Genomic DNA, 13,210 nt, shown 5'->3' on the forward strand with positions numbered 1-13,210 from the left:
CCTCTCCTCCCCCCAACCCAGACTCCCCAACACACATCTCCTACACCACTGGAAGTGCACTTTCTTCCCTTGCACACCTCCATGTTTTACTCTGGGAAAGAGATGGAAAGTTTAACTCACGCTCCTCTTTCGATGAGAGGACAACCCTGACAGAAGAGAGAGGTTTTGGCCAAGTTGTAACGTGCTATCCACAGAAAAACAAGAGTTAAATGTGGAGCCTGTTGGGGAGCCCTTAACAACACACAGCTGCGGTACCTAACAGATGCAAGTATGGCTGAATTGACATCAACTGCTTATTAAACAAGACGACCAACAGATGGGAACACTGCTTTATTATGATAGCCTTCTGCAATCGCTGAATGGACTCTCTGGAAAATGAGATTGGAAAACAAGTGGGTGCTAAAAATGCTAAAATCCTCCTGTGGGAGAGCCAGCCAACCCGCTAGACTGGCAGGTGCCACAGCTGTTACGCTCTTGAACCCAATTCAGAGGAACTGGATCTGCCACAGCAAAGGATAGAAAACGATCAGTTTCAAAGGTCTCCCACCTACCCCACACTGGCAGTTACAGTAATTATCAGTGTAATTGCTTCAAGTCATATCTCATTCTAAATTAAAAAGGAGATTTGAGCTCTGCTAGCTATGGTTTGCTAATGCATCAAGCAGTGCAGTCTGTTACAATGCAGTCTGTTACAATGCATGTACCTCACTCTGTTTTCTGATTCATTTTTTTACTGGATCATCATTTTGGAAACTCAACAAGGAAATCCATGTGACAGGAACACTGATTTCAGGCATTACGGAACAGAGGACTAGAAAGACAGAGCGAAGAATTTTTCTACAGAAGCAAACACTGTATTTTAAAGTATCTATAACAACAGCTGCAATAACCAGTGAGTTGAGCTTTTGTGATCTTATTCAATCAAATAGTTTTATTTGAGTTAGCTCAACAAAGAATCATTGGCCTACAAACAGCAAGAATTTGCCAGGACTATTCATCCTCTCACAAACATACAGAACAAACACACACAATAGGGGCAGCAGGCACACACATTAAAATAATGGTGTGTTAAATATAACAGTTGTGGAATAAATAGGACAAAGTTCCACATCAACACAATAGTGAAGCTAATATACACTAAATAACAAACACAATCTTTATTCACTTCTCTTAGTCTTGTTTCCCAAGTGTCTTGTTTCCAAGTATCAGGAATGAGCTGTTGATACCTCCTAACATTCAGGAATATTTTAGCTGAGCGCAAACCAAACCACAGGTATTCCAAAACATTCCATTAATTTGTGCAGGGCCCACAGCTCTGTGGAAGTGTAAGACTCCATCAACCACCTCTATGAGAGCCATGTAGCTGAATCCACATTACCTTGGAGAGCTCAAAAATCCATCTTTATATCAGGCACATTTATATTCAGGAGAACTTACTTCCTCATGTAACAGAGAAATGTACATGTGAAGTCAGCAGAAACACAGGAAGACATGTGCACACATAGGCTAGTTACAAAATGCAGCCTAATCAGATGATTTAAAAGATGTATATGTACCTGGAGAGTTCATAAGAAGCAGTGAGACAAACCTTTAGAAAGGAAATGCAGGAATTGCTGATGGCATTGAATGTTTTTTAACCCATTACGCACATACTGACATACACAGAACACTCATACATACGAAGAAACAGCCTTTCCTTCAGGCAAATACATCAGGACTATTCAGCTTTTCTGGACATTGAAATATATCCAAATTACTTCAGGTATTAGACATTACAAGGAAAAGGATATGTGGGAGGACTGTGCACCTTTCAGATATACCATTTCCCAGTTTAACAGCCTGCCTTTGGAAGCCCTGAAAAAATGAGTACCTAGTTACTGTAAAAGCTACTCAGCTACTGAAGTTATTAGCTTTATATATTAAGGGTATTTACAGGCATCCTCTGAGATGCTGACTCTATTTGTTATAAACCATCAAGAAATAATGAAGTATTAAAAACAACTACTAGGAAAATCAGGTAAGGGATCACTCTGATGAACATTTGTTTGTCCTGTGTACAAAGGGCAAAAATCAAGATTCCAGGTAGGTGCCTGGATATGAAAACAGGATGTTTCAGCTCTCCAAATTTCCCCTTTTGGATAAACCACTGAAGAACATGCAAATGAAAATACACTGAGCCAAAAAAACCCCCAACCCTGCCATACCCAGCGTCCACGGTGTCACAAGAAGAGGAGAGGGTACTCTCTTTAGCATATTTGACCTGCATACAGCCTAGAAGTCTTGTTGGAGTGTTTATCGATAGAGAACTAGGAGATCACTTGGTACGTCCAGGCAGCGTTCAGGGGCAGCTGCTGCTCTCACTTCATCTCTCTTTCAGCCTGCATGGACACAGTAACAGGACTTGCTGCTCACCTTTGTGTTATTTCACATTTACTCAGTGTCTGCAGCTCAAGATGTCCAAAAAGGAGGAGTTCAGGATACCAGAGCGTTTCCAGTGAAGCAGCCCTACCTCTGCTCGCCGTGGTCTCTCACACAGCTACAGGACAAGCCCAGCACCTCTGCTCTTGTATAATTCTGACCAGGCCACTCCTAAAATGCAGTGGCACCCTTAACATTATAAGCAAGGTAAGTGGAAGTTGCAGACAACCTTCAAAAGACGAGTGAGAACACAGAAGAAAAGTTCAGAGGAGCCAAATCAAGTTGATTGACAACAGGGTGATTGAATGAATGTACAATCCACTACTTCTGGAAGTAAGTAATTAACGAGGATATTGAGAACATGTTTAAAATGATACAAGGAAGTACAACGAGCAGGTATGGATAAAAATCCTCTTATCTTTCCACTGACAGTAGGATCTTCAAAATGAAAAGCCAACTATAGAGAGACCTATGCTAGCCCAGGTCTCTCTACTCCAGTTTTAGCTGAGCTAGCTCAGTCACTAAAAGCAATTCAACCTCTGAAGCATCGAAATCCATGTGCAATAATGCAATGTTTGCAATATAAGCATACGTTTAATGCAACAGGTAACAACCAATAGAGGGACTGGAATATATACCCTGCTTACTAGCAGGTACTAAGGGTGGTGTTATTGCATCTTTGCTGCTGTGGTGAAAGTTGGTGGGAAGACGCTGCATTCCTTTTATCCCCTTTGCTGGGGAAACACGTGCTGAGAATGATCAGAGTGAAAATGGTTTCCAAAGGAGCTGAAAGAAGCCCACCACACAGGACATGGGAAAGGAGGCTGGTCTAACACCCAGAAAAGATAATGAAGGTTCTTTGTGTGGGGATTAACTAAAGGCCAATGAGATCTTTTTAATCCCAAATATTTTTAATTTTCCAGAGCTACTTCTCTACTTCTTTACCTTCAAATTCTTCTTCATTGCCAGGCAGTGCATTTCTTCCTCTCAGTTTTACTTCCCTTCTTGAGACAAGCAGAACATCTTCAGAATCCAGCATCCTCCCCCTGGGATGTCTTTGGTCTTCTGCTCTCCTCTTCTTTTTCTTTTTTTCTGTATTTTCTTTCACAATACTTTTCTTTGCTGCTTCTCCTTCTTCACCTTCCACAGATGAGTGTGAATGGGGCTTTCTGGTCTCTCTGTCCAGGCTAGAAAATCAGACAAGGAGATTCACTAAGCTAAAAGCACACACACTATTTTAAATCCTTTTTTGCATGATATAAATTTCATCTTTTCCCACACCTCACAGTACTGACAAGAGAAGGACTTATCACACTCTTGACCATTTGACAGGGCTATAAATGTCATAATTCACTTCCCCTTTTATTTATAAAGTAAGTACAGAAAAGCCTAAAACACAGCAGACACAGTTCTGCGCCCTTATTTCTGTAGCCATCGTGTATCTTGCTAGCCTATTGCATACAATTTTTCTTCTTTAAAAAAATTCTGGATAGCATTCCTGTTAATCTCCGCTCTAACATGATTCAGCAAGAATTCATACCCTTTGTATCCTTCACAGAGAGTCCACTCCAAGCCCATCTGCAAGATTACTAAAATGTGTAGGATAGTCATGAAGCAAAATATATTTACAGATTATCAGAAGTGCTTTGGGAACAAAAACTGAAACAAATACTGAGGCACTCAGCTTTCCTGATACCAAAAGAAAAGGCTCCTAAACACCTTTCTGGCTCTGGCCCTAATTCTGTCTGCCTTTCAGAACTCCAAAGAGGCAAAACTGTCTTCTACGGTGTAGTCCCAGAGGATGTAGTGTTTTACTTTTGTCAGCAGTGGGTCTGGCCTTGAGCTGGCTGGTCTTTGCTCTGTCGGACCTAGGGGAAGCTTCTAGCAGCTTCTTGCAGAAGTCACCCCTGCAGCACACACACCATCCCCCCCACCCCCCCAACAGCACGAAAACTTTGCCACAACAACTTTGTATATGAAATTTATTACATTTGCTGAGCATTTTTTTGCCTGCAATTGTTCCTTTCCATTGTGATGGCTGGAAAACACCACAGACAGATGCTGGTATCTAATATTAAAATGATGTAAGTTACATTAGTACCTCTAAAGATTAATGAATTAAGTGTGATCCCTAATACATGCCACATACGTAAACATCAGAAGACAATCCCAAAGGTCCCCGGGCTGAAACTTCACACAAGCTATTGTAACACAACATCCATGTGCACTGTGGACTCCCTGCCAACAGGGAACCCTGGGCTCTCCCTTTTCAGTCCCTTGCTTCCACAAGATTTAGCACACAAAGACTGGATCCTTTTGAGCTTCTAATACCATGTTGCATTCAAATGTTTTGTTTCCTTGCTGATTAAATTATTCTTTTACTTTGTTTCTGGCAACAGTGTCAGCATGTTCTCATCAGACCTGTGTGCACCAATGAGCAAGATGCTGCGCTCTTCCCCTCTGGTAAGCCTGACCTGGGAGTAAGTATCTATTTTAGAATATAATTTGAAAAAATAAGTTCCAGTGGGAAGCACATTTCCATGCCTCCTGGAAGGTAGGTGCTCTACTGGAAACTCCAATTTCAATCCGGGCTAGAGCAGTGCCATACCATTGCTAATATTAGTAACTGATTAGCCTGATGAACCCCAGTGGTTAATGGCTTTGAACCTACACCTCCTCATGAAAGGAAAACAAACATTCAGCATGGCAGGCAGCAGCAGAAACAAATGTAGACAATGTAAAATCCTGGCCAGTGCCAGGTTTTTATGATGCAGCCACTGAGCTAATAAAGTCAATGCCCAGGAGAGGACATTATGTATGTCTGTGGGATACTAAAGTGACATGTTAAGCAGCAAGAAAAGAATGAGAATCTGCTTTACAAGTATGTGGCTTTCCAGAGAATTCAAAACGTAGCTGAGAACATTGCAAACCAAGACAAACATCCTAATTTACTGCACTGTCAGGGACTGTCTACAGAAATCTTGCAAAGCAATTTACTGTAGGGAGTTATAGATCCAAAAAGTATGAAACTTAAAAGACTCTTTACTATAAAAGCTATAAAGTACCAGGCTTCTGTCGTTAATTCCTGGAAAAGAGACTAAAAATTCAGCAAAACCAGATAGGGCTACAAAGATGATTAAGGGCTGAAGAGGGGATCTGATTAATGTTTACAAATATCTTAAGTATGGGATGCAGGGGGAAATGGCCAGCCCCTTTTCAGGGGTCTGTGGAGACAGGACAAGGGGCAATGGCTGCAAGTTGGAGCACAGGAAGTTCTGCACCAACATGCAGAAGAACTTTTTCACAGTGAGGGTGACAGAGCCCTGGCACAGGCTGCCCAGGGGGGTTGTGGAGTCTCCTTCTCTGGAGATATTCAAGACCTGTCTGAACACCTACCTGTGTGACCTGTCCTAGGGAACCTGCTTTGGCAGGGGTGTTGGACCAAATGATCTCTGGAGTTCCCTTCCAACCCCTACAGTTCTGTGATTCTGTGTATATGGTACATAATGTGGAAAAAATGGAAAGAAATGTTTTTCAGTAGTTGATGAAGTTGAGAACGTGCAAAAGAAGATGCTGTGATTCTGGCAGCAGCACTGTGGAATATTGTGGACCAGCAGTGATCACCAAGGTTTTTATTGGCAAACCAACACCCTTCATCTGCGTACCCAGGGGTCAGGCAGGACTACATTGTCTATATGCTAAAAATTAATATTTCTGTAGCTTACCCAGTGTCAGCAGAGGACCCTGGGGATCCCAAAGGCTCAAATATGCCTAGTTCAGTTGGGGCTGTAAGTAGGTATACAAATTAAGAGAGTCTCCATTTTAGATGCTCAGCTCATGTTGTTGTTTGTTATCAGCTGCTTTACACTTTTCACTGCACTCCGTGCTATAAATCTCGACATTCAGTATACATCCACAGAGTCAAAGCATCTAAATTCCCCTCTCAGAACTGCCAAGTGCTGAGGTCCCACAACATTCCTTTGTGTATATGAGCTTTGGTGTATTTTAAAAAACTAGCAATCAGATGTAAGAAATAACATCTTAGGGCAACCAGGCTGGTGAAGGGGCTGGAGGGCAAATCCTATGAGGAGCAGCTAAGGGAGCTGGGGATGTTTAGCCTGGAGAAGAAGAGGCTGAGGGGAGACCTTATCACCACCTACGACTACCTGAAGGGAGGTTGTAGAGAGGTGGGGATGGTCTCTTCAGCCAGGTGACAGGTGAGGAAATGGCACAAAGCTGTGCCAGGGCAGGGTCAGTTAGATGTTAGGAAAAAATTTTTCACTGAAAGAGTTGTTGGGATGTGGAACAGGCTGCCCAGGGAGGAGGTTGAGTCACCATCCCTGGATGTGCTTAAAAGATGGGTAGTGAGATACTTAGGGATATGGTTTAGTATAGGACAGGAACGGTTGGACTTGATGATCTTAAAGATCATTTCCAACCTTGTAATTCTGTGATTGTGTGGTTTTGTGATCTGAAATAACATTGTTTGAAGGAACTTCTTGTGTTCATTTAATGGGGGGGGAATTTGAATTGTGCCATCCTCAAATATTGAGATATTTTGCAGGAAAAATATGTTGGTATCAAATATGGTGGTTTGCTTCTAAAATCTTCAACTGCTGTGAGAAAACAAACAATGAAGTGAAAACTTTGGATCTTAAAAGAACTGTAAGACGTTGGTGTGCTCGATCATTATACTTGCAAAATTTATGCTCTGTTCCAGGCCATGCTAAAAGCTGGTTCAGTTTGGTTTAAAGGGGATAAAATGAATGCCTTAAGTGAGAGTCCATTATTTTGTGCTGCAGCAGCAATGCTGTTTGGAATATTTTATTTAGATTTTATTAACGTTAATTTCAACAATCTGCTATGCAAACTGGCCAGTGCATTTACAACTAAATCAGTGTTTACTAGCTGGAAGCACTACAGAGAAATTCACAACTAATATGATTTGAATATGCAGTTTCACATACTATTTTACCCAGAGATCTGGCAGATTTGGTATCACTTCATCTAAATTTTAGATGAAATGAGTACATTTATTTCTCATTTGCAAAAATTTAGTGCATTCATCTCAGTCAGCTCTCCAAAGAATTCCTTTGTTTGCCAGTGAATAACTCAATTTTCTCATCATTTGTACATAACAACGGCATGTCAGCTTGCCAACAAAAAGTCTGCTCAGAGAACAAATATTAAATCTGAAATTAAAGCACTCAGTCATGAAACAAAGCATGCAGAATGGAAGCCACTCATATTGCTAATACATCAAGCCACATCTTTTCACAATAAGGTCCTTCATATAATCCAACTCAGTGGAAGGGACAGACTTTCACTGATTTTGCTGGAACTCAGCTCAATTATATACCTGCCTCTTTTCAGCAGTTTGTATGCATGAAGTAGGAAACCATGGTCTTTGGGTTTAATTGTCAGTGAAAAGAAGCTGCCATCGTGTAGGTGATCTGGCATGGAAACAGGCATCGATGTATTTCCAGATTTGGAATTCTGCTCAGTAAAGGGGTTATTCATTGGTTTATGTGCTGCAGGCTGGCAGAATAGCAAGTTTCAAACTGTGCTGGAATCACCAATAGAAAATGTATTTTGGTATTCTTCACAGAATCACAAGGTTGGAAAAAACCTTTGAGATCACCAAGTCCAACCATTCCTGTCCTATGCTAAACCATATCCCTGAGTACCTCATCTACCCTTTTTTTAAACACACCCAGGGATGGTGACTCAGCCCCCTCCCTGGGCAGCCTGTTCCAGGCCCTGACGACTCTTTCAGTAAAAAATTTTTTCCTAACATCTAATTTGACCCTGCCCTGGCACAGCTTTGTGCCATTTCCCCTTGTCCCATCTTCTGTCACCTGGCTGAAGAGACCATCACCCACGTCTCTACAACCTTCAGGTAGTTGTAGGTGGTGATAAGGTCTCCCCCTCAGCCTCCTCTTCTCCAGGCTAAACATCTCCAGCTGCCTCAGCCACTCCTCATAGGATTTGCCCTCCAGCCCCTTCACCAGCCTGGTTGCCCTTCTCTGGACTCTCTTGAGGACCTCAATGTCCTTCTTATGGTGAAGAGCCCAGAACTGGACACAGCACTCAAGGTGCAGCCTCACCAGTGCCAAGTACAGGGGCACAATCACCTCCCCAGACTTACTGGCCACACTAGTTTTGATACAAGCCAGAATACCAGTGGCCTTCCTGGCAACCTGGGCACACTGCTGGATCATATTCAGCTGGCATTCTTGGTATATTTTGGCATATTTTGTATATTTTGGTGTATATGTTTGGTATTAATGTACATTGAGAATATATTCTGGAGAGATATCCCTAGATGATTGTTCTGACCTTATTCTACTTCCTAAGATCTGTTGTTGCTAGCTCTCAGAGATTGTTGGTGCTCTGAAGGTTATCACAATTCAGTGCTATTTCAAATGGATTAAACTAGAACTTAACACAAGATGAAAAAATAACCGACAATCTCTTGGAACCACTGCACGTTCAGCACACACTTCACACCAGAAAAATGTGAACCCTGCTGTACACAACTTCTGCAGAACTTAAATACAGGCTCATATTTGTCCTACACCCTCTCTCCCAACCATTCCCCAGATTTAAGCCTAGTAGAATATTCAGTATCTCAGAAACAACTTGGGATGTAATGCCTGGCTTCACATCACAATAAATATCTTCAAAGAAAAATAAGGTCTACAACAAACAGAAACTCCATCTCACCTTTTAGCAATCCTCTAACAGTTTCCTAGAGCCACATTTCAATCTATCACATCCTGCCACTGTTTCCAAGATGAAAATACAGCAATAAATTGACAGATAATAAAATGGTGGGACAGACAGTTAATGCTCCTCTGATTGACATGCTTGTGGGTCAAATCACTTGGTTGTATGTGTAGAGCAAGCCAGTTCATGACAACCGTACTACATACAGAAATCTGACAGCACAGTTGACCCCAAAGTGCAACATTTAGGATTCATGTAAAATAAATTCTACATTTTTAGGTTCAAGTGTACTTACGTCCTATAATCCACCATCTGCACCATTCTTATGTACTGACAGGAAATGACGTACTTCGTTTGGCTGATTTTAATGAGCGCACATCTCAGACAGTGTTCCTGCAATAATACAATCAACATTGATCTCATTTAAATCTAAATCTCAGAAACTATGAAGATACATATGTATAAAAGCCAACTGTTTTAATGCAACTGCAATCAGCCTCTAAGTAATGAAGATGAAAGTTTCCAGCACAAAGTACTTTTTCTTAATATGCACTATGAAAAACAGTCAAATTATCATAATGGCTTACCAACAAACAAACATAATGAAATTAACTGGTGACTATACTGACTGTGATAAAACTCCCTATGTTCTTCATTTTAGCAGAGTGGAGCTTGTGAAACCCACCAAATGGATTACAGAGGAAAGAACAGAGTATGATTTAAGAACAAATTATCCTGCAGAATTTCTTGGCTCATGTCTGTTATATGAGCTCTTCATTGAGCCCTGAAAGCTGATTTTCTTTAGCTAGCTGGAGATGGGGATTGGGATGGTGAGCTCATTAGGCTGGAAAATTATACTGCCTCATCAGAAACAACACTGGCAATACCATTGCTAAATTGGTATTTTCTAGGTTTGTTTCCTTTCATCCTCTAGGTTTACTTACTTGTCTGTTGTTAAACATCAGGACTGTGTAGAGTTTATCACTTGTGTCCATCCTCTTTGGTGTTGCTGTGACAATGGCAGGTGCGTAATATTCGTTTCCTGTGTGTGCCCCAGTTCTGGCAAACACGTGGTCTCCAACCTGCACACCAGGAAAGCGTTGGTTTGCAAGAGCCATGTGACTTGTGAGTCTTACAACATCAGACATAAAAGGTAAATGTTGTTTATATGTGGCTCATCATTCTAATGTGTTCCTGTGTTCCCGTATGGACCTTTAGCAGAAAAGAAGAACTTGCTCCTTGCATGTACCGATCACCCACAATTTCCACTGAATCAGGGAGAGAGCACACAGTAAAAATAAAGGGCAGAGCCTGACTAGATGTCTCAGGGCTCATTTAGCAAGTTGATCAGACTGAGGAAACTCTAACAGCTCTTAAGCCCCTTGAACTTCACAGAAATTGATATGTTTGTAATGAGCTTGGGAATTTTAGAGAATTCCATCCATAACTGATTTATATGAAATAAACACAGAAGTCACAATTTTCTATCAAATCCTGCAGATCTTCTCTAGAATTGGATGCTGATCATGATTTGCCTTCATTTGAAAGGGAAAAAAAAGGCATGTCTCTAATTTTAAGTGTAACAAAACAGTTATAAAATTGCTTTTTGTATTCAAAACAGCTGTGTGCATTCTGTATCCTTTCTGTATCCATCACCACTCTCATGTAGAAAATAAGAATCACCTGAAAAAACAACTGTGGTCACTGATAATCAGCTGCTAAATTTTAAATGCAAACAAAAATGGAATAAAATTTCTTTTTTTTCTTACAATTATTTAGCTTGGTATAAGGTTATCTGCCGGATTTAAAATATGCTGTGAAAAGCAAATGGTTACAAGCTGCTGGACATCACATTGTGTATAAGCAGCTCTCCCTTCTTCATAACCTATGTGCTAGGAAAGAATCTTTCTACTGGTAAATCACTCACCTTTGTTCTACAGGTGGGCAAATATACATATTTCATAAAGAAAATAATATAGATTCTTAATAAACAAAGGAATAATGAACAAATGAAAAATAGCATCTTGAAAACCACATATTACTATCACTAAAAACTCTTCCGTAAAATAAACAGAAGTATTTAAAAGATTTTCAAAACTCTATCCCTTATTCTGTGTGTGAGCAAATGAACAAAGTTAAACATGCATGTTTGCTACTGTAAAAACCCACAATTTTTCACCTGCAGACGTGGGCATGGCATTGCACCCCCCACAGGTACAACGAACTTCACAGGTACAGTCCAGGTCTCCCCATTGCTGAAGTCAACAAGCACACGGGTAGAACTGATATTTTTTACCACAGTTCCTAAAAAAGAGCATAATAAAATACTGAAATTATTTTTCTTTTGCCCATTGTGGAATTATTTTTTTTTCATTTTCTAGGCTGTCACACAGCACTGAGGTCAAATATGTCTATACTATACATTCTTCATTTTTATTTAGGTAGTGAAAGCTGTTCTAGAGAATTTTATATCTAAAAAACCCAGTCTTAGTAACCATTCCTTATAATGCCAAAAAAAAATAAACCAAATTATTTCCAAGCCCAGGTCTGAAAATTGTAAGCTGATCAGGTGGATGACTGTTGACATGATCAAATTATTATCACAGTTGAAAACACATGATTTAAAAAAGCCAGACAAGCACAGGTAACACATTAACACACACACACATACACAATGTTTTTGTGTGTGTGTATGAAAGAACAGAACACAATCTTACCTACTCATTCTGGCTGAAAACTCAACATAAAGGCTGAAGTATTTAGTGAATTCTTTGAACATATGCAAAAGCTCAGCTTTTGCCAAGCACTCATCAGAAACTTTCAAGGGAGATGTCAGAGGGATAGGTTGATACTCTCAAACACTCAGCTACTTAAAACTATTTCCTTCCATATTTTCTTATATAAACACACATTGCTTTCTACCTTTACAAAATGTACATCTTTGTATATATGCATATATGTGCACTCACAAGAGATATATTAATTTTTCATGAATATGCACGTGACATTAAACCTCATTGAGGCAGAAGTAACTAAACATATTTTAAACTTGGACAAAAACACATACCTGGATAATAAAATCCTGTGACCCCTGATCTTGCAATCACCTTTTGGCTTTTGTAAGTCAAAAACACTTGGCCTTTTTGTCTTTTTTTATGCTTTGGTTTCACAGTTTCTTCTTCAAGTCTCTGTAATTTGATAGAATTATTATTTTTTCCACCACAGCTAAGGCAGTCAGCCTCAATTTATCCTTTGAATTAACTAAAATTTTAGCCAATATAAAGTTATGACCTCTGCAGTAGTTCACAGTAAAGTGGAATTATTTTGAACACTCACAATTGTTACAAACAGAGGCAGCAGCAATGTTACAGGAAGTACTCATGGTTACGATCATCTAAGAGTTTTCACTATAAAATCCTGTTTTACCTGGTCCTAACAATACTTGTATCTTTAAATGTTCAGGCAAAAATTTACCTTGATGAATTATGTCACTAGCTGCCATTTTCCTAGAAAAAAAATGACAAAGCTGTGCAGTTCATATTCAAGGATGAAGTAAGGACAAATCAACTGATTATACAGAATAAGTGAAGGTGCTATATACATCCATTTTGTCCAGACAGAAGGGTCTTCACAATAATCTTAATTAAAAGTACCTTACTGTATGGAATGACTGATTTTAAAAAATCAAATCCATAATAAAAATATTTCTTTAAAAAAATCTTGAGGTTTCTGGGAAAAAGGTTTCTTTACAAAAAATAAATTAAGAGACAAAATTTTCAGCAGTTTTAAAACATTTCAGCTCAGCAAAATATTAAACCACATTTTCCAGAGCCACTGCTGTCAATTATTCTCCCCAGCCAGTTTGGGTTCTTCATACATTAATTCTCCTCTTTGGAGAGCTCTCCAGCTCTCTATCTGTCCATATACCACAGCCATCCAAAGCACCAGAGATTACTATCGAATTGCTCCCAAATAATTATTGTCTGGAGGACCATGTGCTGGATGATGAGAACAGAAATACCAATGGAGCTGGTTGTATGTGGACCTACCCAACTCCTAGTTG

General features: G+C 39.9%; 1 protein-coding gene across 1 annotated transcript in view; it reads right to left on the reverse strand.

The window, feature by feature from the left end:
- Positions 1–3,157: 3,157 nt before the first annotated feature.
- The window catches only part of VWA3B (von Willebrand factor A domain containing 3B), a gene marked incomplete at its 5' end in the record, with an annotated part of 66,193 nt that continues 56,140 nt past the window's right edge, over positions 3,158–13,210 (reverse strand). Inside the window, 5 exon segments of the mRNA XM_084279140.1 lie at positions 3,158–3,605; positions 9,443–9,540; positions 10,092–10,229; positions 11,327–11,451; positions 12,215–12,335. Of these exon segments, the coding sequence (XP_084135266.1) occupies positions 3,344–3,605; positions 9,443–9,540; positions 10,092–10,229; positions 11,327–11,451; positions 12,215–12,335 (744 nt within the window). The 3' untranslated portion in view covers positions 3,158–3,343.

The sequence above is a fragment of the Gallinula chloropus genome (genome assembly GCF_964237585.1).
Source record: "Gallinula chloropus genome assembly, chromosome: 1".
Lineage (NCBI taxonomy): Eukaryota > Metazoa > Chordata > Aves > Gruiformes > Rallidae > Gallinula > Gallinula chloropus.